Source organism: Gallus gallus, chromosome 15 (genome assembly GCF_016699485.2).
Source record: "Gallus gallus isolate bGalGal1 chromosome 15, bGalGal1.mat.broiler.GRCg7b, whole genome shotgun sequence".
In the NCBI taxonomy this organism is placed as follows: domain Eukaryota; kingdom Metazoa; phylum Chordata; class Aves; order Galliformes; family Phasianidae; genus Gallus; species Gallus gallus.
In genome coordinates this window covers 11080685-11104447 of record NC_052546.1, presented here as the reverse complement: position 1 = coordinate 11104447, position 23763 = coordinate 11080685, and the positions used below count along the sequence as shown (strand labels likewise).

At 47.5% G+C, this 23763-nt stretch overlaps 1 protein-coding gene across 6 annotated transcripts in view; it reads left to right on the top strand.

Annotated features, from left to right (window-relative positions):
• The window catches only part of NF2 (neurofibromin 2), a 41203-nt gene that overhangs the window by 1236 nt on the left and 16204 nt on the right, over positions 1-23763 (top strand). For all 6 annotated transcript variants that reach the window (XM_015294835.3, XM_046901084.1, XM_015294836.4 and 3 more), the window contains 11 exon segments: positions 6994-7119; positions 8015-8137; positions 10249-10332; positions 14683-14751; positions 15217-15299; positions 16001-16076; positions 16379-16513; positions 18707-18781; positions 20243-20356; positions 22732-22854; positions 23235-23452. In XM_015294835.3, the coding sequence (XP_015150321.1) occupies positions 6994-7119; positions 8015-8137; positions 10249-10332; positions 14683-14751; positions 15217-15299; positions 16001-16076; positions 16379-16513; positions 18707-18781; positions 20243-20356; positions 22732-22854; positions 23235-23452 (1226 nt within the window).

Here is a 23763-nt window from a genome sequence, read left to right as displayed (position 1 = left end):
AAGGATCAGGATGAGTGACTGCTGAGTCACATTGCATGGGTCAGTTGTGGCTCTCTCAGCTCCCTGGCTGCGTTGCTGCCACCTCTGTGTAGTGACAGCTCCAGGGAAAGTTCCTCTGCTTGCTGGCTGTATCCAGAACACATCCCCTGAGACCAGTGCCTGCCCCATTACAAACAGCTGCCTCATACCTCTGTGCCTCCTGTACCTCTCAGCCTCACGCTGTGTGCTTGTGCCCCTTTTCCTTCCAGCGATACTGGCTGCATGCAGGGTGAGCAGTTTGGGAGGTGCTGTGGGGAGGCTGGTGCTGCTCATGGTCTGGGGCCCTGCTGATCTTAGCCCTGCTTAACCACTGGCTTCTTTGACCAGTGCTGATCACAGTGCCGGTGAACATATCTGAGTGTGACCAAGCTCCACTGGAGCAGCCTTTCTATGCAGATTTAATCTCTCTGGCTCTTTTATAACTTTATTGCAGAGCTCTTGAGGCACGTTCTGTGTTTTCCCAAGTGACGCTGCGCAGGACAGAGGTGACGGAGGGTGGTGAGGTGTTGTCAGCACGATGTGAGGCCTGATAACAACTGGCTGGGTGTGACACAAGACACTCGGGCTGTAAATTCCCATCTGGCACAGGAAGAGCACAAGTGAGGCTGTGTGCCACCCTGGTTCTGCTGCCACCTCTGGTCATGGCAGCCCCTGATGTGTTCTGAGCAAGCTGATGTGTCTGTAGCTGTGTCAGTGCCACCTTTTCCTCATTCATTTTTCAGTCAGCCCTGTAGGAATTCCCGGCTGGGTGCTGCAGGAGATTAAACCTGCTCTGCATCTGTTGACTCTGTGAATAATGTCTCTAAATTGAGTCTAAATCTGAAATAATTCCTAGAAATGAAATCTTAATCTTTCTAATGCTGTGGTGAAGCTTAATAATCGCAGTCGGGGCCTCACTTCAAAGACTTGTAATTTGTTCAGGGAAATCTTAAAGGCACAAAGTCAACGTCTCCCTTTTTGTGTTAGTTCCATTAGAGCTGTGTGAGCGTGGTGCCTAATTAATTGATAGCATCTTGAGCAAGGACAGACATTTGCATAACTATTGAAATCCCTCTGCTAAGCCGCTCGCTGGCTGCCCCATCTTCCTGAGCAGCACCACATAGCTCCTACACTCACATTTCTGTGCTTGGAGAGCAGCGTGAGAGAAATCCTACTGAAAAACACACTGGGTCAATTAACACCGCCGTGTGCCATACACTGCCCGTGTAATGACTCAGGAAGCTCAAATGCAAGGCAGGGGCTGGCAGGGTGTGGTGCTGGTGCTGTTGGTTTACTGCCTCCCAGCTTGTGGTGCCAGGACACTGAGTGGCTAATGGTTTCCTCTATTTGCCACCCTTCTGGTGCAACTTGCTGCCATTCCTGACTGTGGCCCTGACCCAAATTAGGCCAGCACAAATGGCAAGAGTAAGGTAATTCTGGTGGTGGCTCTTCATGAGATAGTCAGCTTATTCACTTCTCTTGCACAATATCTTTACCTTGTGGTGTTATTAGGTTCCTGTGGGGCTCTTTTCATTCTGTTCCTGCAGCAGGATTGCAGTGTCGGTGTTGGGTTGGTCTCAGGCACTCTGATGCACAGGATTTTTTTCTCCAAGAGCCAAGCTGCACTGCTGATAGAAGGATCCACCAGTCCTTGTTTTGCTTTGTTCCTGTGGTGGTGGCAGCGTGGTGCCTGGCTCTCCAGCTCTGGAGGCTCAGCACCTTCTCAGAGGGTGTTTTCTCTTTATCCATAGTGCTGGTGGTCTTGAAGCTCCTGTGGGAGTCATTATGGGACCAAGCAGTGGCTGCCTCCCAGCTTAATCCTTGGACAGCGGCAGCTCTTTCAGCCAGAAATGAATGGGAAAGCTTAACAGCCAACCTGGAGAAAGCACAAGCATTGAAGCAGTAAGAAGAGGCACTTGTATGTTTGGTCTAACCTTGCACTGTGTTACTGCCTGAATGCTTAAGCTGTTCCTCTCTGTTCAGAAAACCATCTCAGCTGGAAGGTGTCCCTGCAGAGCACTTAGTCCCTGGTACCCAACTTGCTGCAAGGCCAGCTCAGCTGGCTGTGGTTGGTTGTAAAACTTTTCTATTTGCACGTAAGTAGAAAAAACTCTATTTTAGCAGTATGCAGCTAAGTGTTAGTCTCTCTATTAACGTTTGTAGGGGGTTACATAGCTGTGCTGCAAAAGCTTATCCCTGGGAGCAGGGGCAAGCTAAGGTCTGGTGTTGAAAATCTGCGGCCAAATAAAGTTCTTGAGAAAGAGCTTGTGCATCAGAGTAGGGAGTTAAGCACCCGAATAAGAAAGGGCAAGAGGAATAAGCTAGAGATGAAGTTTCTGTCTGCTTTGCAAAATGCTTGGGAGAGGTTTTACACGGGCTTCTTCATCCCTTGGTAAATGTTCACCAGCTTCTTGGTGATGCCAGTAGTGACCTCTTGATGCTGCTAAGCTTCTGCTTGCAGGCAGAAAGCTGGCTGGCAAAGATGAATCTGTGGACAGTAACAGCTATTTTAAAAAGGCTGAGAGAAATAATCCCTCTCAGCTGCAAAATGATCTTCAGTAAATTACTGGGATGCCAGCTGTCAAGTCAATGTTCAGGTTCCTTTGTGCACCCATCTGCCCTCGCCCTGTGTCAGTTCTCTGTGAATGCTCACATGTTTTTGCTGCTTGGTGGCTCCCAATCCCTTCCCTAATATGAGAAGTGGCAGGCAGAAGCTGCTTTCTCATTTGACTTGAATCTTGGAGGGCTTTATGGCAGAAGCAGCAATTCTGCTGATTTACAGCCTTGTCACTTGGGAATTTCTCAGAGCTGTCTTGCTCGGTTCTGTTCAATTCTGCATCCCCTTTCTTAATCTGTGTGCAAGTCACATGAGAACATGATGAGCACAGACCCTCCTTGACTTCGTTCTGTTTCCACCCTGCATCTGAAATGCTCTCTGGTCCTGCATCCCGCTGCAACCCCTTCTCAGCCTGTTCTTGAGCTCAGTGTTATCCAATTCCTTCTACCATTGGTTCAAGAGCTGCATCAGTCCTCACTCCCTCAGCCTTGGGCTGAGCTGGTGCTCCGGGTTCTGTTGGTTGTTTTCCCCTCCCTTGCCAGCTGGAAGAGCTGCAGCAGCCTTTTTTCCCCTGCACCCGGCCTGTCTCTGTCTTGGGCAGACAGCAAGCACTGCGCTTGGCTGCGCCATCTGCGTTGTTATGCCTGGGTGGGTTTTTGGCCTCCTCGGTGGTTAACAGAAATAGATTTTAATTAAAAGCTCATTATCGAGTTGTCGTGTAGCATTAGTAAATAAAAATAACTTTTACGGCCCTGTCTTGTGGCTCAGTAAGTGGCAATTGAAAGTATTTGACATCTGTTTATTTAAAGAAATGGAGGAATATTGAATATTTGATTCCCTGCTCAATCCAAATGGGCATTAAATCCAAACAAATGGTTGTCTGGGGCACTCCTGTTACCATTTAAGGTCCTGAAGGGGAAACACACAGCCTCAAAGTTACCCTGCTTTGGATTGTCCACTGTTGTGGGGTTCTGTTTGGTCATCTGGTGGACGAGGGGCAGCTCCTGTGTGCTCAGGTGCCCAATGGGGCCCCATTCTGTGTTCTCCCCCCGTGTATCAGGGCAGAGGTGTTGGTTCTTGCTTCTCCCACAGGGTCCCCTGAGTGGAGAGGTCTCACTGTAAAACCTGAGTGCTGCTTCCTGGGGCTCAGCCCCCTCCTCTGCTTGTCCTGCGTGCCATCTGGTCGTCAGAACAGGGACCCTGGGCTCCTGTCTCATGTCTGGCACAGAATGAATACTGACACTGAATAAAACTGATCTGCTGAGGTGAAAAGTCACTGCTGTGCATTTTTCGTAGCTGAAGTCCTGGTCTGTGTTTGTGATGGAAGGGAGGTGAGGCTGCCTTGAGCTGGGTTCTGCCCTGTGGAGACTGGGCATGTCTTTGTTCCTCTCCTTCCTCTCATGAAATCCTAAGGGGTTTAAAACCATTCTTTTTTCCCTTTTCCACGTAGCTGGCGTACATTCAGCAGGGCATCACTGGAAGTGAAGCATCAGCAGAGTTTTGGAATCGCTTTTCTCCTTAACGCCCTCAGCGCTCTTTGTGCAGGACGGCTGCACCTCCCGTGCCTTGGTGTGTGTTATTTTCTAGCTCTTGGCCTCCCCGCTGTCAGCCCTTGCCAGGGGGATCAGGTAACCCTGCCTCTTGTTTGTGCCTCTGGGGGACAGGCTCGGGAGCTGAGGAGCAGTGCTGAAAATTGATGGCAAGGGTCTGCATTGAAATAAATCGCCCAGTTGCCTGTCGGTTGGAAATTACTCTTGGTGCAGTTTAATAAATAATGCAAACCCTGTTAATAGATGCCAAATGCGACGTCTCCGCCGGAGAAAAAGATGATGCCAATAAGCCATAGTGGAAGTGCTCTGTTCTAGCTGCTGGGTTGTAAGTGCTTAGTGCTGTTTACTTAAAACGCTCTGCTGATAAATTGTGAGCACTCTGTGTTTAGTAAAGAGCATAAATTCCAGCTCTGCAAAATCACAGCCTCGCAGCACTCGCCGCGTTCATAAAGCAGTTTGTCCATGTATTCCTCCCAGACTCGTGGAATGTCTCAAGCAGGTTGTGCTGAAATCAAGCTGGTGGGAGGATGCAAAGCCACAAGTGTGAGAGGTGACATCTGCAGCCGCATCCTGCTCCCCTCTGCGGGTTGTGCGGAGCTGCCTGGCTGTGCAGGATTAGGGTTGCTGTGATGAAGCTTTTGGTTGGAGACTGAGCTTTGTCATAGCGTCGTGCCAACTGCCCGAGCATATGGCTGAGGGGACTGCTCTGCTCTAAGCCTTTTGGTTTTGTTTTCAGGTCCTCTTGACAACTTGCAGAATTGTCCTTGTACTTCAGGTGTGTGGAGCAGGGGAGCGGTGTGATGGGCAGAGGGCACGATGTGGAACTGCCAGGCTTGCAGGCTCACTGCTGGCTCATCTGCTCAGCCCCCGGCATCAGCTCTCTTTATCTCCCAGTGCCCCTGGGGGCCTTTATTGTGTTTTATGGCCAGGAAATGTGGCAGTCAATGATACGAGGCCTATCAAATATGGGTACCGAGCTGAGGTCTTCCATGTCTGTAAAACAGTTGGAGTTCAGCTGTCCAAAGATGCCACTTGAATGCAGATCATTATTTTAAGTACCGAGGTGTGGAAGGAAGTCATGTACGTTGAAATGAACGTGGCCGCTGTTCCATTTCTATATTTAATGAAGGTAATTCAGCGCGGTCGGGGGGGGGGGGGGGGGATGTGATGTTACTGCCTGAGCCTTCAGCACTGTGCGGGCAGGAATGTTAAATACGTGTCTCTGCCTTACCATGCACGTGCAGTGACAGCAGCAGTGTGAAACCTGATGGCAGAAACAATTGCTTAGCAAACGAGAATTACAGGAGGGATGTGCAAAGGGCCAGCTGTAACATGGGAAGCTGGGGTGAGCAGCAGCAGCCCACCGAGATCCTGGGGGGGCACAAAGGGGCGCAGGCGCTGGGAAGCAATAGGCTGAAAGATGGCCTTTGCAAAAAGGGAGAGGGGGGGGGGGGGTGGAAATAATAAAAAAGCCCAAATGACAACGCGTTATGCAAAGCAGTTTAATTCCAGTTAGGAAATAGCCCTTTGATGGCGGCGCGCTTCCATGTGCCTACGGAAACGGCATGGAATGGCTGTTTAAATGCGTCTCGCTCTGTTTTGTCTGAAACCTCGAATTAACCTCCCTCTTAAAATAATAGTCAGGAGGAGATGTGCAATCTGCAGCATCCTGTGCCAAGCTGGAGCTCGTTGTGGGGACCGGAGGCTAGCTCGATGTGTGAAATGAGGGTTTTATAATTACAGCACTGCAGAACTTGCTCCTCCTGGTGCTTTTGACCTCGAGGTGTTGACTGTGCCTGATAGGAATTGCAGAGAGGCCGTGGCGAGCCGCCCTGGGGTGCTGCTTTTTGGAGGGTAGCAGTGGCTTTCTTCTATTCTGGGATGTCGGTGTGCACGTATGTAGCCTGCGAGGGGCAAAAATAGCCATGTGCTCAGTTAATCAAAGCAGGAGTCAGCCTGTCCTCAACTGCTTTGCCCACAAGGCGGCAGTGGGTGACAGCAGGAGCGTGGATCGTCCCCACGTCAGCAGTGCGTGCTGCGCACCAGCATTAATATTGATGCTGTCCAGGTGGCACCAAGATTGAGTTGTAGCGACAAGAGAATGTGCCGAGATCCTTTTGCCCCAGGGCTTTGGAGTAATGGCCATATGTCTCAGTCCAGCGATTGTTTCCGCCGCGCAGATGGAGGACCAAAGTGGCTGTGGCACATTAGATTCATCTGTTTTATGTCTTTCTTCACCTTTCTGCCTCCCAGCGCCTCCTGGTTTTATGAACAAACTTCAGCAATAGCGCAGTTGCGACGGCAAGACTGTTGGAAGGACACGCTCTTTGAGCACGACCGCTTCCCCTGCTCCCTCTTTTGTCACATTTTCAGTGTAAAGCACAGCCTGACTCGATCCAAAAACACTCAGAGAGAACCGCTGACTTCAGTGATAGTTCCTCTGAGCCCTCCTCCCCCTTAGCCTGTGCAGAGCCTGTTGCTGTGGATGCGTGCAGTGGATGCATCAGTTGCCTCACTTCTGGTTTTCAGGGGTGTGTTGTGCCCTGGTCTGCCAGAGCTGCTCATACTGGAGGTTGGGCAGGGATGCTACCAAAGGGCAATTAAGAGTGATACATAGACTTTTTTTTTCTTTCTTTCTTTTTGTGCTGAAAATGGGCTACTCATAGTGGTGCTTGATTCAAAAGGACCCTTCAGGTCCTCTGACTTCTGGTAGATTGCTAAAGGAAGAAGCGGTGGAACCTCACAGCATCATTTGGGTGGGCTTTCCAATTTCCCTGTGAGGTAGAAAAAAGAGTGGATTTGGTTGGATGGAAACAAAATTTTCAAGTCCATCTTTTATAACTTGGCTTCCCATTCCTTTTCTTACAGGTGAAGTGGAAAGGCAAGGACTTGTTTGACCTCGTATGCAGAACGCTGGGACTCCGAGAAACATGGTTCTTTGGCCTGCAGTACACTATCAAGGACACGGTGGCTTGGCTCAAAATGGACAAGAAGGTTGGAAGCAAATCTCTCTTGAGAGTTCATAAAGGGTGACAGAGGAGAATGTTTAGAACTGAAGAGTAGCTTAGGTTGGAAGGGACCTTAAAGATCATCTTCCAACCCCTGAGATGCTGGACTGCAGGAGGTCTGTAATGTAAACAAAGCCTAGTGATGGCTGCTTTTAGTCTCTCTTCTACACCTCTGAATGACAAACCCTTTAGCATGAAAGTGAGAGGTTGCACCTTGGCTTCTTTTGTTGTTGAAATGTGCAAAAGCAAAGGAGGAGATAAAACTGAGGAGTAAAAAGGAGATGGAGATAAGGGATAGGATGCTTCCCAGATATGTGAGCCTCTGGGTTGCTGAGCAGTTGGTTAGAGAAATGATGGATGTGGCTCTGTTTGCATCCAAACGATGCTGCACTAAAACCAGACAGTAATTGTGATTAAAGGAGGTCTTGGTGTCTCTCAGTGTCATGCCAAAGTTTTAAGCTAACGTGAATCTGAACCAGACAGTGCCAGCATAATAGCAAGGTGTCAGAGAGCAAGTCTGAAATAGAGGGAGAGGCACTGCAGGGAAACAGCCATAAAGTTTGGTGGTGGTGTAGCAGCATATAACACTGTGAGAGGTTGGGAAACAGCATTATGTATACAGCAGATCAAGATCAACCTTTGCTGTCTCATTTTGCATGCTGTTTGTTTTCTTGCACAGTTCTGATTGTCAGAAATGTTTGTTTGTTTTCTAAACTCTTCTGAACTACTTAAGTTGTTTCATCCCTTCTGCATGCCTAAAATGCTTGACAAAAGCTGTACTGATCTTAACGCTGAACTGATCTTAGGGAACGGTGTGGCACCTAGAAACAGGGCACTGAAAAAGCTAGGGGGTGTAGTTGAATGGCTTTTTTATTCCCCAGGTTCTGGATCATGATGTGCCAACAGAGGAACCTGTCACCTTTCACTTCCTAGCCAAATTTTATCCTGAGAATGCAGAGGAGGAGCTGGTCCAGGAAATCACACAGCACTTGTTCTTCCTGCAGGTAGGAGCCTCGTAAGTCAGTACGTTGTTTTCCAACATGAAGGAGGAAGGAGCCAGGATGAGCAGAAGTGCAAGAAGGTTTTGGGGACTGAGGAATTTGGTCAGCAAAGCGTGGTTCTTTATCATTACATTCACACCCCTCTGAATGCAGTTGTCTTCAACAGCAGAAGTGTCCTAAAATAGGTCAGAGATGGATGAAGCAGTCCCAGGCGCCCAGACTTGCAAACTGGCTATCAGGAGTGATTAGGTGATTTGTAATATTAGTGTGTGGTAGTTAAGGAAAATGAATCTGTCAGATGTGGGCATGAATGACACTCGCAGCCTTGGAGTCTGCCTCTCTGCAGGGTGTAGATATCAATTGTGCTGAGAGATGACAATTGCCTTTATAAGTGATAGCGTTGTTGTGGGAAGCAAGGGAATTTCATCCTGGGGCACAGAATGCAGCCAGCCTGTTTCATGTACAGTCTATACAGCAAGGTTGACCTCTTCACAAATCAGCCTTCAGATAACTGGAGCAGAAGAAAATCCCAGAAGCTGTCATAAGCTGATGGCAAAAGCGGAGGAGAGGGGGAAACCTAGCTGTCCTGCCTGCACCAGTAACTTCTTATTTAAAGTACTCTACCAAACATCATGTCCTGAGAAATCAGTTCAGTTGATGTTGTAGCTGTGCTGTGTGACTGGTAATGAAGCATTTCTATCACAGCAGCTTTCTCTTTCAGACAAGATCAATTTTCTGAAACTATTTAGTATAAAAAGAAACAGGAGGCAGGAGTGTTACAGGCTGTAGAATAATCCTGGGCAGATCTCTGGGCACTCATTAGGATGTTGTAGCTGCTCCTTGGCTGTTGAAGTTGCTTTGCACCAAAGTAGGGGCAATCTGGATTCAGCTGCATTGCTTTAGATTTCAATGTACTCTGCCCTTTACAACAGATATAAAAGTGAGCTCACCAGCTCATTCATACTCCTCCCAGTTCCAAAGTTCGTCTTTGTTCTTCAGAGCTAAAGGAGCTTAAATGCAAAATATTGCTGTTCATTTCCAAAGTCTCTCTTGTTCTCTCCTGTCTCCTTAGGGCAGGTTCTAAATGTCCAATTTGCCGTGGGTTTTAGGCCTGATAAGGAAAAATGCTTTTTGGCAGCTTTGAAAAATAGAGTCAGAGAAGAAAAGCAGTTAAAGCTGCATTTTATAAATGCAGACTGTGACTTTTCTGCTAGGATTTTAATGATATGAGAGGAACCTATGCTCCAGTAATGTGTTTAAGAAGCAGGAACACACATAAGCTTGCAAGCTTCCCTGTTCACCTTAATGAAGGAGAATCTCTTCTGTGATTATGTTGTAACTGACTTTGAGGATGCAAAACGTGCTATAAATTCAAATACACATTACTGTATCTCTGTGACAATCCATTTTAGGAAAATAGCACTTTTTTTTTTTCAGAAAAATTAAGTGGGCAGGAACATAAAATATCGAACATGACAGGTTTAATTTTTTAATGCACAGAAGCCAGGAAACATAAAGCAGTAGCTTTTGGGAACTGCACACTGGGTCTCCTGGGAGCGTGCACAGGAGTTGCCTGCTGTTAAAAGCACTGCCACAGAGGTGACCTGCAGCTCTGCTTGCTGTTGGTGGGGATTGGAGGGAATTAGCCCCAAGCACAGGTGAGCACCTACTCATAGCAAGGTCTGAATGCCCCAGAGCAAAGCCCTTTGTGTGCTCAGAGGCTCAGCTACAACTCCTTTTTTTTTTAATTTAGTGTTGTATATAGTCACATCAATCTATAGCTTATGCCTTAGGAGATTTTATCTCCACGTTTACATGGGAGCTTTTTTTTCCCCCTTGCCCCTCACAGTGAGATATAGGTTCTGTCACTTCCCTGGTATAAATTTAGTTCTTCTCACAAACCTGTCTGCAAAAGGTGGCTTGTGAAAGCCTGAACCCTTCCCTTTACAGACATCAGAGACTTCCTGGACCTGAACAGGAGCTAGTGTTAGGAAAGTTGTTAACTGTGTGGTTGACAGCCCTAGTTAAAACAAACTGCAGCCATCTGCTGTGACAGTCATGCTTTGCACTGCTTCACTAAACATGTGTTAAGTGTCCTTTACTGCTGTGTGCAGGTGAAGAAGCAGATTTTGGATGAGAAGATCTACTGTCCTCCTGAAGCTTCTGTCCTGCTGGCCTCTTATGCAGTCCAAGCCAAGGTAGGCACAGAGGGATTTTCTGAGGGCAAACTGGTGTTGGCTTAGCGTTGTTCCTAGGAAGCCAGGTGCTTTGTTACATACCCACTTCCGAAGGCAAGGAGAGTTGTTAAAAATTGAAAAGTGATGGGACTACACTGGCAACACTGTCTTCTCCATGCTCCTGATTTCTGTCTGCCTTTGGACATTGGATGCATTTTTATTTTCTCTTTCCAGAAATCCTTAGCAAGCTCTCAGCCTATGAGCTGCAATGCCTACTTGAGTTTGGGTTACTACTGGAGCAGCTGAATTCCTGGAGCCTGTGCTTTTTTGGATCTCCTCCCTGCTCTTGCTGTTGCAGCCAGTAGCAAACCAGCTGTGTGGCTGGCAGTTCCATTGCTTCCCTGGGATACTTGTCCTCATGATAACTGCTTTGTTTTGAGTGCTACGGTTTGCCTCATCAATGGTGTTGCAGTGTTAGAGATCTTTCTGACTTGTCCCTTTGTCAAAGCTTTGATCATAGCTCCTTGGTCTCATTACACAGAGGGGAGAACTCAACTGTCATCAAGTTCCCCCTCATTCCTCAGCTGAATTCTGCTCTAGACCCCAAGTCAGTGGTGTTTGCCAAGGACTTATTCTAAAGAGCACTGTTTTCCATCTTGGAGCAGCCTTGGGAGCAGAGAAAGCAGCCAGCAGCAGGGGGACTCTTGTAATACAGGGAGCAGCCGCAGATTCAGAGGTGGGGACATCTTGCTAGAGATGGGTCATTTATCCCTGTAACACAACATGTACCACTGCTGAATTGAGTTTTCTAGCTGATCTCCAGCTCCTGTGTAAAGATAATGTCATTGGAAAAGAAGAGCAGTTGCTGGAGTCCTACCGCAGCCCAACTGCATTACTGCCACATCTTTGTGGTTGCACTCAGTCATTTTCTGGATGCACTTCAGGGAGGGGTTTCAGCTTGCAGAACCTTAGGCCAAGTGTCTGTGCCCCATTGCTGTCCCAAAGGGGCCTCAGGGGACAGGCAGGGTAACTGTGCTCTGATGAGATCTATGTCACAGTGCAGGAGTGGGATTTGTTTCTGTTGACTGAGGAGGGCTCGGTCCAGATGGGGTGGAAGCAGTCGTTTCAAGGAGTCTCATCCTCAGCAGTGGCTTTTTCCAGGTTGCATGATAACACTCCTCATAAGCCTTTAGTCTGTGCCCAATTTGTCTGAATCCAGCAGAGGGTGATGTGCTGCAGTGTTGCTTGATGACAAACGTTTGGATTTGCTAGAAAAAGGTGTGTTCTCCTCATAGTCAGAATATTGATGCAAATCTGTTTTGTTAGAGGGACTCATCAGCTGGGGAAAAGAGTTGCTTTTAACAATGTTTGTGTGAAACAACCATCGCTCTTATTAGAGTGCATGTGTAAACACTCACTTGGCTTTTTCTCATGTGACCTGCTGAGCTGAGGGTACAGAGGGGATGCCACTTCCCTCTGCCAAAATGAATAAACCCTTGGGTAAAATACTGAGTGCTGTTAACTTTTGACCATGGCTGCTCTCGTGATCAGGAGCAGGGTGGAGTTTGGTGCAGGGCTGTTACACTGTTCTGTGTCTGCTCTCCCAACTCGGCTCCTGACCTTGTCCTTAGCAGCACACCTGACGTGCTCTACGTGTCTGGAGATCGACTGGAATCGGAGCAGGCCTCCTAATCTTGCAGATCTTGATTCTGCAGAGGCTGTGAGAAGATGGAAGAGGAGTGCCTTTTCTTATCTTAGCTAATGCACCTTTCGTGTCTGCTTCGGACATGGCTTTTCCTTGCTGCCCCTTTTAGAACCAGGTCCAGGCAGAGCTTCCCCTTCTGCTCTTTTTCAGGAAAGGTAGAAGTGGAAAGCACATCCTCAGGATGGAGCTGGGAAGAAAGATACTGCAGGTCACCTCCTTCCAGTTAAATAGGATAATGATATCCTTTCTGGACAAGAAAGCAGCCACTGAGCACAGTAATTTCTCTAATAACGTGCTGATTTGCATGATGAGGGGCGTAACAGCCTGACACGGTGCCCGTGTGGTTGCAGCTGATGAAGCCATTTGATTGACAGTTAGGTTTGTTTGTACTGTTGTTGAACCACCCACCTGAAATAACAAAGTAAGCATGCGGGTCATAAAATTAAAGGCTTGTTTATTTCTGTATCATTGCATTCGTTTGGGGAATTACTCTGTGTTTTCCCCTCTAGCTCTGCATTCAAACCACCCACACCGCTTTCAAATATTGGAGATGGTTCAGGTTTTAAATAGCAGTGAAAGACTCGGAAACTATCAAATAAAGGGTCCCTGCAGCAAATGGTAACATCCGAGGGGTTTTTCCATTCCTTGCCCCTTGAATGCAAATCGCTGCCCTGCTGCTCTCAGCACTTCAGGTCTTGAAGCACTTCAGCATTAGCAACGGGGTCCTCTGTTTTTGTTTTTTTCCCCAGACAAACAATAATCAGCACTAATGGGTCACAGCTGAGTATGCCCGTGTTTGTACAGGACAATACAAGCCAGGCGTATGGATGATGTGAAGGCAACTTCTGCGTGTGACTGTGAATATTAATCGTGTCATACAATTAACAGGAGTTAAAATTCTGTGACAGTTTTGAAGCAATTATTTAATTGGAAAGGTCTTTAAAAGCGTGTTTGCCGAATCATTTGAGCCAACATACACTGCAATATTTAAGCCATTTGTTGGTTTTTCAGTGGTGAATAATTAATGTCCTCACCCAGACTCCCTCTCAGTACAGATATTCCTTTGGGACGTGGCAATATTTTTCACCGTGTGAAAATCACATAATCCATACTTAGTCTTGGATCTCTACAGCAGACCACAACAGAAAAAAACACTCATGTTAATCCTGTTTGCTATTATTTTCATCACCTAGAAATGATTTATTTTCTGCCTCTCCAAGGTTATTGGAGTTGTTTCCCTTGCTACTTCCGTGTTTTTATTGCTGTTCCCTTCTGACGTGGGTTCAAGAGATGTATACCTGCAATGTGCTGTCGTTGAGAAGCTCCAAGCCCTGTAGACCTTGGGAGGCAGACAGACAGTTGCCACCTCTCAGCACCCTGCTGAATGGGACCCACAGTGTTTGTGTTGTATTAGTTGAAGTCTGAGTCAGCGTTGGCTGTTGCATGCTTCCTTTGCATCTGCATTGGCTCTAAATCAATATGTGTGTCTTTAATCCCTGCTTGTTGTGGATGAAACATTGCTTGCTGGGCTGCCGAGGGGGTGTCTGTGTAGACTTATGATCTTGAGCTCTGGTTTTGGTGCACAACATGGTGGTTCTGGCATTGAAAGGAGGCTGCCATGCAAAGCGACCTGCCCTTATGAGCACCACGTGCCTTGGTCTTGCTTTAAAAATTGTCACCATTTTGTGCTTTCTGAGCTGAAGAGCTACAGAAAAGCTGGGAGGGAAGGGCTGCTTCCCTTGCAGAATGTGTGAGTGCAGGGAACGTTGCTGTGCCTTGTGTAATCACCTAATGTCACTGCAGAAGTCCTGCCTGCCAGGTGAATGAGAATCGCAGCATTTCCTGTACGTGCCTCACATCCTTCATCCCATCCACTTAAACTTGTGAGGTTATTTGAGGTGCTGCTTTCTGGCTGTTTCCTCCCCTCTTACGCTGTGCAGGAGATAAATTCATTTTCACATGCACTGCAGGGACACTCAGCTTTTGAATCTGTTAATAAGCAGTTTTATTTCTCAGCCATTTTATATGCTGCTCGGAAGGATGTACATCTAAACAAATACCAGTAATTACTGGATGCACTTAACAAATCTGATTTGGATTCCATGACCCAGTTGAGCAATAGCCCCTCTGGCAGAAAAGTCAACGCCTGCCCAAAGGGAGCCTGCAATTGTCTGCCAAATTCCTGTTATTATTATTATTATTTAAATATTTGTTAATAGTGAACAGGAGAAGAGAAAAGCCTATCTGCCCCAGCTGAGTTACTGGGATCAGTCATTATTTGGGGACAGGTCTTTGTCCACATGTTGGATCCCCAACCCACTGCTGGTGGGAAGGCAAGGACTCATGCAGATGGGGTCTTTCCCAGTGCTAGAAGAAGTGTTTCCCGGGCATGGTGGGCACCAGCTGGCAGTGGGAAGTTTTGTCCTGCACCCTCCTCTGTTTGCTGCAACAACAAAATGAGGATGTTAGTTTCTATTAGCAATCACATGGCAAAGGAACTCTGTTTATTACGTTAACCGAGGAGCACATGTTCTCACCTCTAACAGGCTGATGCTGAAGGGTGTAGGTGGTCTGTATTTGCTGCATCCACAAGGAGTGGCTGTGAAGAGTTCTGTTTGCCTGTGTTGTTAATGCAGTGTGGGCACAATGTCTCTGCTTCTTTCCAGTATGGTGATTATGATCCCAACGTCCACAAGAGAGGCTTTCTGGCACAGGAGGAGTTGCTTCCAAAGCGGGTAAGGAGCTCAGCCCAGCAGAAGAATGAATTTCCACACTTGGTAACATTTGTGCTACAAAGCCCTTTGCAGAGAGGGTCTCTGTGGGCTGGGGTGGATTTCCTTATCAAGGCAAACAACTCCAGGAGTTGTACTGAAGGAGGAGGATTCAGTATTTTTCTGACATTTTAATAAAGGCAGAAGCAATTATTTTCTTTGCGGTGGTTTTCACAGTTTCATTCTGTCTGTGTTTCTTCTTGGTGGCCTGAAGACTGTGCATGCTTGAGGGCTAAATCAGCACTGTGATATCACAGAGCATGGGGCTGAGCATGCACTGCTGGGAGAGGAGGCAGGAGCCTGTCTGAGATCAGCTGTAATGCCTGGGGATTTTGCTGGAAGCTTGGGCATTTTTGGCCTGTTTGCTGGCTTGGGAAAATATGGCAAGTAGCAGTGTGTCCTGGATCTCTGTCTCCTTGTGTGTCTCAGGTAATAAACCTGTACCAGATGACTCCAGAGATGTGGGAGGAGAGGATTACAGCCTGGTATGCAGAGCATCGAGGCAGAGCAAGGTGAGTGTGTGCTGGGGTGGCCTGTGGCTCAGGGTCAGACCCCTCACTTGAAGAGCTGCTAGGGTTTGGGGACCTTGGGCAGGTGATGGGTGAGCTCTGCTCATAGCAGTTAATCCCAGCAAGTTTGGCTCAAGTCTCACAGAGGGCAAGGAGCTTTCTTTATTCCTGTGGCTCTGCCCTGCTGCCCACTGATTCCTGATGAACATGGGACTCATGCTCAGGAGGGGAGCACACCTGCAAAGGGGCACAGAAGCAGCCCTACCTGCCCAGGGGCTCTGGGGGCTCACTGGGTGAGGATCAAAAGGAAGTCAGACTGGTGGTGTATCACTGCTCATGTGGTAAAACGCTCTTTATGGGAGATTCTCCTGAAGTAAGACAGAGCTGAAGCACAGGACTCCAGGCTGAAGATTTTTCCCTTTGTGCTTAAGGGATTGGGAGAGGAACAAAGCATTGCTTGAAATGCTGTGTCTCTCTGGGCGGGCGTCAACAGCCATTAAGATGCTGGCAAGCTGCAGACTGGGATTTGCTGTAGGACTGTATTGATCCTGCTAGCAAAGACAAACCTGACCCATGTGATAGAGACAGTCAAGGTTTTAAAGCACTGTGTGTGCTTAGGATCAGAAAGTGCAGTCATCTCACTCTCTCTGATCCTACCAAATGTCTGTAACTCTGGCCTTTTTTTCTCTTTTTTTGTCTGACAGAGATGAAGCAGAAATGGAGTATTTGAAGATAGCTCAGGACTTGGAGATGTATGGAGTGAACTATTTTGCAATTAGGGTGAGTGTAGGTTGTGCTTTCAAGGTGTGCAGAGTTCCTTGCTGGGGTAGCTCTCGTGTTGATGTGAGATTGCATGAGTGGAGACTGCAAGAGGCAGTGCATTTGGGACATGGCTGTGCAGTGTTAATGGGAGTCACTGTTGTAGTATGCTTTGCTACCTAGGAGGCAGGAGCCCTTTTAATATACAGTGCTGGTGGGTCACTGCTCAGGGCTGGTTCACAAAGCTGACAAAGGCTTGGTTTGTGTCGGATTGTCCTTGAGTTGAATAAAAGGGTTTTCTGCTCTGTTCTTTCTTCCCTTAGAATAAAAAGGGCACTGAACTGCTCCTTGGAGTCGATGCTTTGGGTCTTCACATTTATGACCCAGACAACAGATTGACCCCTAAAATCTCCTTCCCATGGAATGAGATCCGGAATATCTCCTACAGTGATAAAGAGGTATGGATCCATCTCCCCTTTTCTGAGAGCAGTGCCAGTAAGTGCACAATAACAATTTAAAATGGCTTCTCTTAGCTGTTCTATCTGCTGTGCTTGCTATGACCAGCTTAATTGAAGGAAGCTGAGACTTTCCGGGAGTGGACAAACAAAAAAGTCAACTGGTTTGGTTTTAGAGTACCTTCAAACCCACTAGGTATTTTTTTTCACAAACAAAATCACTGTTGATGTGCTTAGCCCAAATATTGAAGATCGGGAGTTTAAATTGTTTTTTGCTGTATTCGTGCTCTTGAATTATAAGATGTAGTGAGAGGTGTTCCTGGTGAGAAAAACTCTTGCATCTTGACATGCTATTACATCATCTTGAATTCTCAGGCTGCTGGGCTTGGCATAACAGCTGGAATCTTTTTAGGAGGCTGAAAAATTTAAGCTCACCGTAAGATAAATATTTATTAAATCCAGAGCGTAAATACAAATCTTGAGAATTGTTGGCTGCCAAACCCATTTGAGAACAGCAATAAAATTGTCTGTGGAGGAGAAACTGATCTGCTCAGTTCTTTTAGTCTGTGAGAACTGCTCAAAGAAAAGCAACTGCCTTCGTGGTAAGGAAGAAAATTAACTTGTTAATTAAAGTGTTTTCCAATCTAAACGTGATATTGATCAGAGTAAAAGTTAAAGGCTTCTCATCAGCTGCATTTAATGCATGTCTTACGAAGTTTTGTAGGAAAAAGCCATGTTGGAATTCTTGTCACTTGTTTTTCTGCTCAAAAATAGAGAGCTCCATAACTCTGTGAAACAGCTCAGCACTTAATGACTTTTCTACCCGTGACAGATCAGTGCGGTGGAAGCTGTCAGATCATGCATTGCCTCAGAGATATGGGGATTGAAGGCCCTGTTACTGGGCCTTGACACAAGACTGTAACAGATCTTTCTCTTGGGGGGAAAAGGCCTGCCACTTTCTATCAGGGCAATAATCTGGGTAATAAGATGACCACAAGTAGAACTGACGTGATAGTAAACAGGCTTAATAGCTGAGTATGACAGCTACACTGACACAGCAGAGGTATTTAATCTATTGTAACAAAGATTGACTGCTTACGTGGAACTGAAATTCCTCCTCTGGCATATTTCTGCTGTTGCCTTCAACGACTGGCGTGGATTCTGGTGGAGCTGAAGCCCAGGGACATTCATGCACGTCTGCCTGTGTGAAGGTCTTAAAAGATGGGCTCTTAAACTGACAAAACAAAACACTGCCAGGGTGAGTTCTGCTGAGCCCTTTTCAAGCAGTACAATGTGTTGATAAATAGAGCTGGTTTAATGGACACAGGCTGCCTGCTACCGTGCTATCTCTTCAGCCAGTTATTTTTGTAGTATATGGAGGAGTGATGGAATACATACACGCCTTCTAAAAAATGCAGTATTGCAGAGCACTCTGTCTCTTCAAGCATCCTTTTGTTAGTTCGGAGTCTTCTCTCTATCCAGGGGCTGCCTTACTGAAACTCTCAACTCTGGTGATGCCACCTGTATCCCTTGAGAGAATCCTTGTGGGAAGGTGCTTTGAGGAGGGTAAACTTAGGATGAGCTGATCAGTTGGCATGAAGTATCAAAGCATGTTGGTGCAAGGGACTAATCTTTTGGGTTGCAGAGACGTGACTGAGTTCTGGAGAACAAAATGAAAAATTCTTATGAGGAGCCCTTGCAAGGGGAGATGTTAACAAGAGGAATAGCTGCTCATGTTTCCATGTTTCTATTTCAGCCCTCCATCACATGGCTGAGCTGGTTCTTCCTCTATTCAGAGGTGTCAAGATTTTCTTGTGGCCTTCCTCAGTTCTCTACAGCTTTCAGGAAAGGAGTTTCTTGTCTCAATCTGGGAGGCTGTGGATCTGTCTCTGCCCTATGCAAGGTGCCCTGCAGAGGCTGCCCACTGTTGGGCATTGCGGCCTGGAGATGGGCATTATGCTTGTTGTTTCCATGTGATGCTCCTCTTTTTCTGGCCAGGAGCAGTTGTCTCCTTGGTTGCTTTTGACTCTAGTTCCCTTGCTTGGCTAAAAGCCACAGGGACAGCTCTCAGCCTTGTTTGTCTGACACTGCTGACCTCCTCTGAGCTAAAGCTTTTGGTAAGACTTTTATAGCCGTGTTACTATTAAGTGCAGAGCTCTCTGATAATTTTGTCTGTCTCTATTTTTTCCCTTTCAGTTTACAATTAAGCCATTGGACAAAAAGATCGATGTGTTCAAATTCAATTCATCAAAGCTGCGTGTGAATAAGCTGGTAAGTCTACAGGCAGAGGCAACGAAAATTACTCTAGCAGTAGGTTCTGCAGGCAGTACAAGACAATGCTCTTTTGGGGCTTTTCCTTCAAGAAGTCATAGGCAATGTGCTGGACTGGATGGACTGTAGATGTGACTTGGTACCACAGTTGTTATTCTGTCATAGCCTCTAGAAGAGAAAAGGGAAGATGAAGCCATGCTCGTTCACAGAACCTCTCCCCCTCTCCTGTCTTTTTGTGCTCCCTTTCTGAGCTCTCAGGTTGCATCTGACCTGCATGGCAGAAGCACATTGTAAGTAAAACTTTCTCCTAACCCTGATTTTTGCTCCACATTCCTTTTCTTCTCTTGCTCTTCTCCATTCCACCCTGTGGCTTTAGGCCTCCCACTTTTGGGAGGCACCGTTGTCAGTGTTGCAGCCCTGGGTTTTTCAAGGCTGAACCCTGCTCAGGATGCTCTGCTTGCACAGGGACAGCAGGAACTGTGTTTAACTGTCTGTGTTGGAGATCAGCTTTAGCTAGTATTCTAGATTAGGTGTCCATTTGGCTTTGGGGCTTTGATCCTGGTGCTGAAGCACCTGTGCACTGTTAAAGTGCACAACGGATATTCAGAAGGCAGAAGGGGATATGTTTCCCATCCTTATAAGAGAGGGAGGGGGACTTTGTTGTCCTGGCTGTAGGCTGTCCTATATGTGTGCTGTACCCATGTGCACAGGGAAGTGGGGCTTTCTCACAAAGGCCTCATTCAGGTTCGTAGTGCTGACTGCAGAGGAGTCACTCATAATCTGTGAAATGAAACACAGACATGTGAATCCATCCCTTTTCTAAAAGAATTGGAGCTTAGAAGCTCTTCCATTGCTGAAAAATAACCTGAGATTTCCATCCTCTGTGTACCACTGCCTTTGCTTTGCTGTCTCTCCCTAGTATTACCACTTCCTTGTCCTTCTCCTTTAGTATCAGAAGAAATAACATAGATGCTCAAAACCCTTCAGCAAAGCTATCTGAAGGTGTACAAGGTCACTTTTGATAAGCCCTCTGTGTGTAGCCTCACCCAAGGTGGAAAATATTTTTTCTTCTTTTTTTTTTTTCCATCTCAGTGCTTTTAAGCATCATGTTGGGAGAAGGTGGAAGTTAATCTTGAACCTAAAGAAAGGGGGGGTAGTGAGAGCAGGGGAGCTGGCTGAAGCTGTAGAAGGCTGTTTTACTATTTGGCCTAATGCCTCCTCAGGGTTGGTATAATACTTGCCAGATCCGTGCTGTGTTGGCTGCACAGAAAATTGGTTTCTGCAAAGAGCTGATGGCTCCCTGCCCTTCACGTTGGGTACGAGAGCTCATAGATCTTGGGTTCGGTGGAGGGAAGTGCTTATAAGCATCAAACCTAGTTGTTTGTGTCAGGAGTAGAAACCACCTCATCATCATCACGCATACAGCTTTTTCTCTCCTCTCTTCACCTTTGACTGGAGTAGATTCTTCAGCTGTGTATTGGAAACCACGATCTCTTCATGAGGAGGAGAAAGGCCGACTCATTGGAGGTGCAGCAGATGAAAGCACAGGCCAGGGAGGAGAAAGCCAGGAAGCAGGTGAGAGACATCTCCAGTAAACAGGCCATGAGCGAGAATTGGGAATGCAAATGAACTTGGGGAGGAACAGTCTCCAGACTGACATCAAGCACATGGAGCAGCTTTGAGGGAAGGTTGAACGTCTCTTTATAGCAGCCTGCTTCTGCAGTGCCATTCTCCACTTGGCTCTGTGGCTTGGTGACAGCCCAAGTCCAGCCCCCACACTCAGGAGCAGAACTGGGAGGATGGGAGGGATGAGCATATCTGGGTGTCCCAGAAGTGTGGGTGCACCTTTCCTGAGCTCTGAGCTCACTTTTTTCCTGAGCTCTGCAGCTAAAAAGATGTAGTGTGTTGGGGTGGCTGGTTGTAATTAAAGCAGGGGCTGTGAGGGGGAGCTGTGTTTTGTCGTGGTTCTTAGTCTCATTTTCTAATTACATGGTGATGGAATGCACGCCGACATTTCGGGGGGTGCAGCCTGCATGCTAATTCAACACTGGCCTCCTTTATCTGCTGCAGGTCAGCCCAGGCAGCAAAAACGGCTCTTTGGAGGCAGCAGTGTGTAGCCAATGAGTATATATCAGCAAATTGGATTGTATGAATCATTGTTTTCTGCTCGTAGACCTTTTCTACTCACTGAAACCCACACAGCTAATCTGAATACTGCTGCTTAGAATATAAATATGTCCCTTCCATACCAAAGCCACTAGATAGCAGCAGAAGAAACCGAAGCACTTAGTTGCACCAGGAGAGTCTTACTGTCAAAGGACTTCAAATTTGATGCACTTCGTTTGGTTTTGAACGTGTTTGCAGAGTGTTGGACTACTCAGTGTTGAAGCCAGGATTGGCCTGGGTTGGTGTGAGTTGTCTTGCAGGCACCACCTGACACAGCTCTCCTTCCTGCAGCTTCAGGAGTGGCAGGAGAGGACAGAACATGAGTCACACTGCAAGGGCAGGTGGGCCAGCTCCTAGGGGAGAGGGGCTTTTTGCTTCCTGCAGAGATTCCTCTGGTTGGAAAGAAGTTGCCATTAGTGGAGCAAAAGGTCCTTCAAGAAGGAGCAACATGGTGTCCAAGTGCTGGTGCCTTCAGGGGCAGGTCTTGCAATTTTGTGAGTTTTTTGAAGTGTTTGGGTAACAGAAGCTGGAGGTGAGATCTTGTGTTGGGCTGCTAGAAGAGGTGATGGAGTGATGCATGGATGCTGAGAGCAGGCAAGAGCTTACTGCTTCCAAGGAGCTCCCAAATTCAGAGCAGTTGCGCTTTACAGAAGGGATCAGGCTTCTGCTTGGGTGGCTGCTTTCCCAAGCAAGCCACTGTGCTGTCTTGCACACTGTCCTCCCTTCAGGATCCACCGTTGTTAACCGATTCCAAACAATCCCTTTACATCAGGACTTCTTGTTAATGGAAGGCCTGAGTGAGATGCAGACCATAATGCTAATTGATGAAGAGAACCTCTAATAGAAGGAAGCCGAGCCATTAGAGCCGTGGGTATCCTGCTTTCAGAACACTGTTGGTGTCCAAGGAGCTGAGAAATGTGTCTTGTCACACTTATTTCCGTTATTAAACCTGGCAGGTGGCCTATGCAGTGCTCCAAGCCCTGGGTGTAGCATGGATATTTATAATGTACCCATATCCCTGGTGCTGGAGTGGTTTAGCTTGGTTGTTAATTAGCCCGATGGCAACCTTTCTGTGGTTGGTTAGCAGAGAGGCAGTGTATGGTGCACAAGAGGTGGGAAGAGGTGAGAGGATTCCGGGGGGTTGTCCCACATAGCTTGGCTTTTCCCCACCTGGGGAAGCATTGCTGTTTCTTGCAGATCTCTTACAGCTGGAGGGAGATGGTTTGTTGTCCCTAGGAACTGATAAAGATGGTGTGGCCTCCCCATCTGTAAGTGAGGTGTCTAGTGTGCTGGGGTAGATTTGTGTTTGTGTCTGACTGAAAGTAACAGTTAGCCACGTCCTTCAAACTCCTTCCTGACTCTGTGTCAGAATTTGATGGTCTGAAACTGCCCTTAGACTGTCCTTAAGCCCAGTCTGGCTGGTTGTTCAGCTTGCCATAAGTAATTCTAGGAAGAGCTCTGGGGACCCTGCTTGCTGGAGCCTGCCCTGTGAGCTGGTGCAGCAAACTGCTGTCTGGGGATGTAACCATTTGCAGCAGCGTGTGGGGCAGCAGCCTGCCCAGAGAAGAGGAGATTGCCTCAGGATTGGTGCAGGAACAGGGAGAGAGGGAGCAGCATGCTTAGTATGGTGTGACCAGAGTATGTTCACATCATCCCCATTTAGCGAAGTCCCCCCTCGTTGACAAGCAGAGAAGGAGGCAGTGCAGTCTTGTGTTCAAGCCCTCAAGTAACAACTCTCTTTAGCCCTGAGAAAAGTATTTCTAATTCATGTCTCTTTTCCCCAGATGGAACGACAGCGCCTGGCCCGAGAGAAGCAAATGAGGGAAGAGGCTGAAAGGACAAGGGATGAGCTGGAGAGAAGGCTGATGCAATTAAAGGAAGAAGCAACAATGGCCAACGAGGCCCTGGTAAGTCTCTGGGCAGCTGTTTCTCGAGGCACTGCAGCTGTTCCTGACTCTTTCCACTGCTAATGCATTTGAGTTGTGACAATCCTATGGCTGTTCTCAAACTGTCACTGGTGGGTGGTGATCAGGAGGCTAGATGGAGCTTATTGCATCCAGACGGTCTGCTGAGGCAGGAGCACAAAGGAGAATGAGTTGGGACGGAGCCTGGCTGCATCCAGGTTTTGGCTGCAGGAGGCTGCAGGCCTTCATGGAAGAGGGGGGGAGTGGACTCGATGAGCCACGGTGATCATATGGAACGTTCAGCTCGGGGCCCTGCTCCAGGCTGAAGAGCACATTTGAGGAGACATTGTGTGCTTGCTGGCTTAACATGTGTTTATTCTCAGATGAGGTCTGAAGAGACAGCTGATTTGCTGGCTGAGAAGGCTCAGATCACAGAGGAGGAGGCCAAGCTCCTGGCTCAGAAAGCAGCAGAGGCTGAGCAAGAGATGCAGCGAATCAAAGCCACGGCCATCCGGACGGAGGAGGAGAAGCGACTGATGGAACAGAAGGTGCTAGAAGCAGAGATGTTGGCACTGAAAATGGCGGAGGAGTCGGAGAGGAGGTCAGAGGGTACAACCTTGCAGCTGTCTCTGCTTTGCTTTCCAGCCCCCTCCTGACTTAGCGAAACTGTGGCTCACAGTTAGTCCAGAGTTTGCAGTGAGTCCTTGGCCTCCCCTGCATGCACAACAGCAGCTGATCCCCAGGCTTAGCTGGTTTCTCTCTGTTTTGCTGCTTGCCACAGCTAGGCTATCCCTGCATATAGGAAATGGTACGGGTAGAACAGTGGTGGCCCTGATCTTTCTCTGGATTAGAGCTGACATCCCTCCTCTGAAGCCTTCTTTGGAAGGATGACGTTGTGGTGAAAGGAACAGG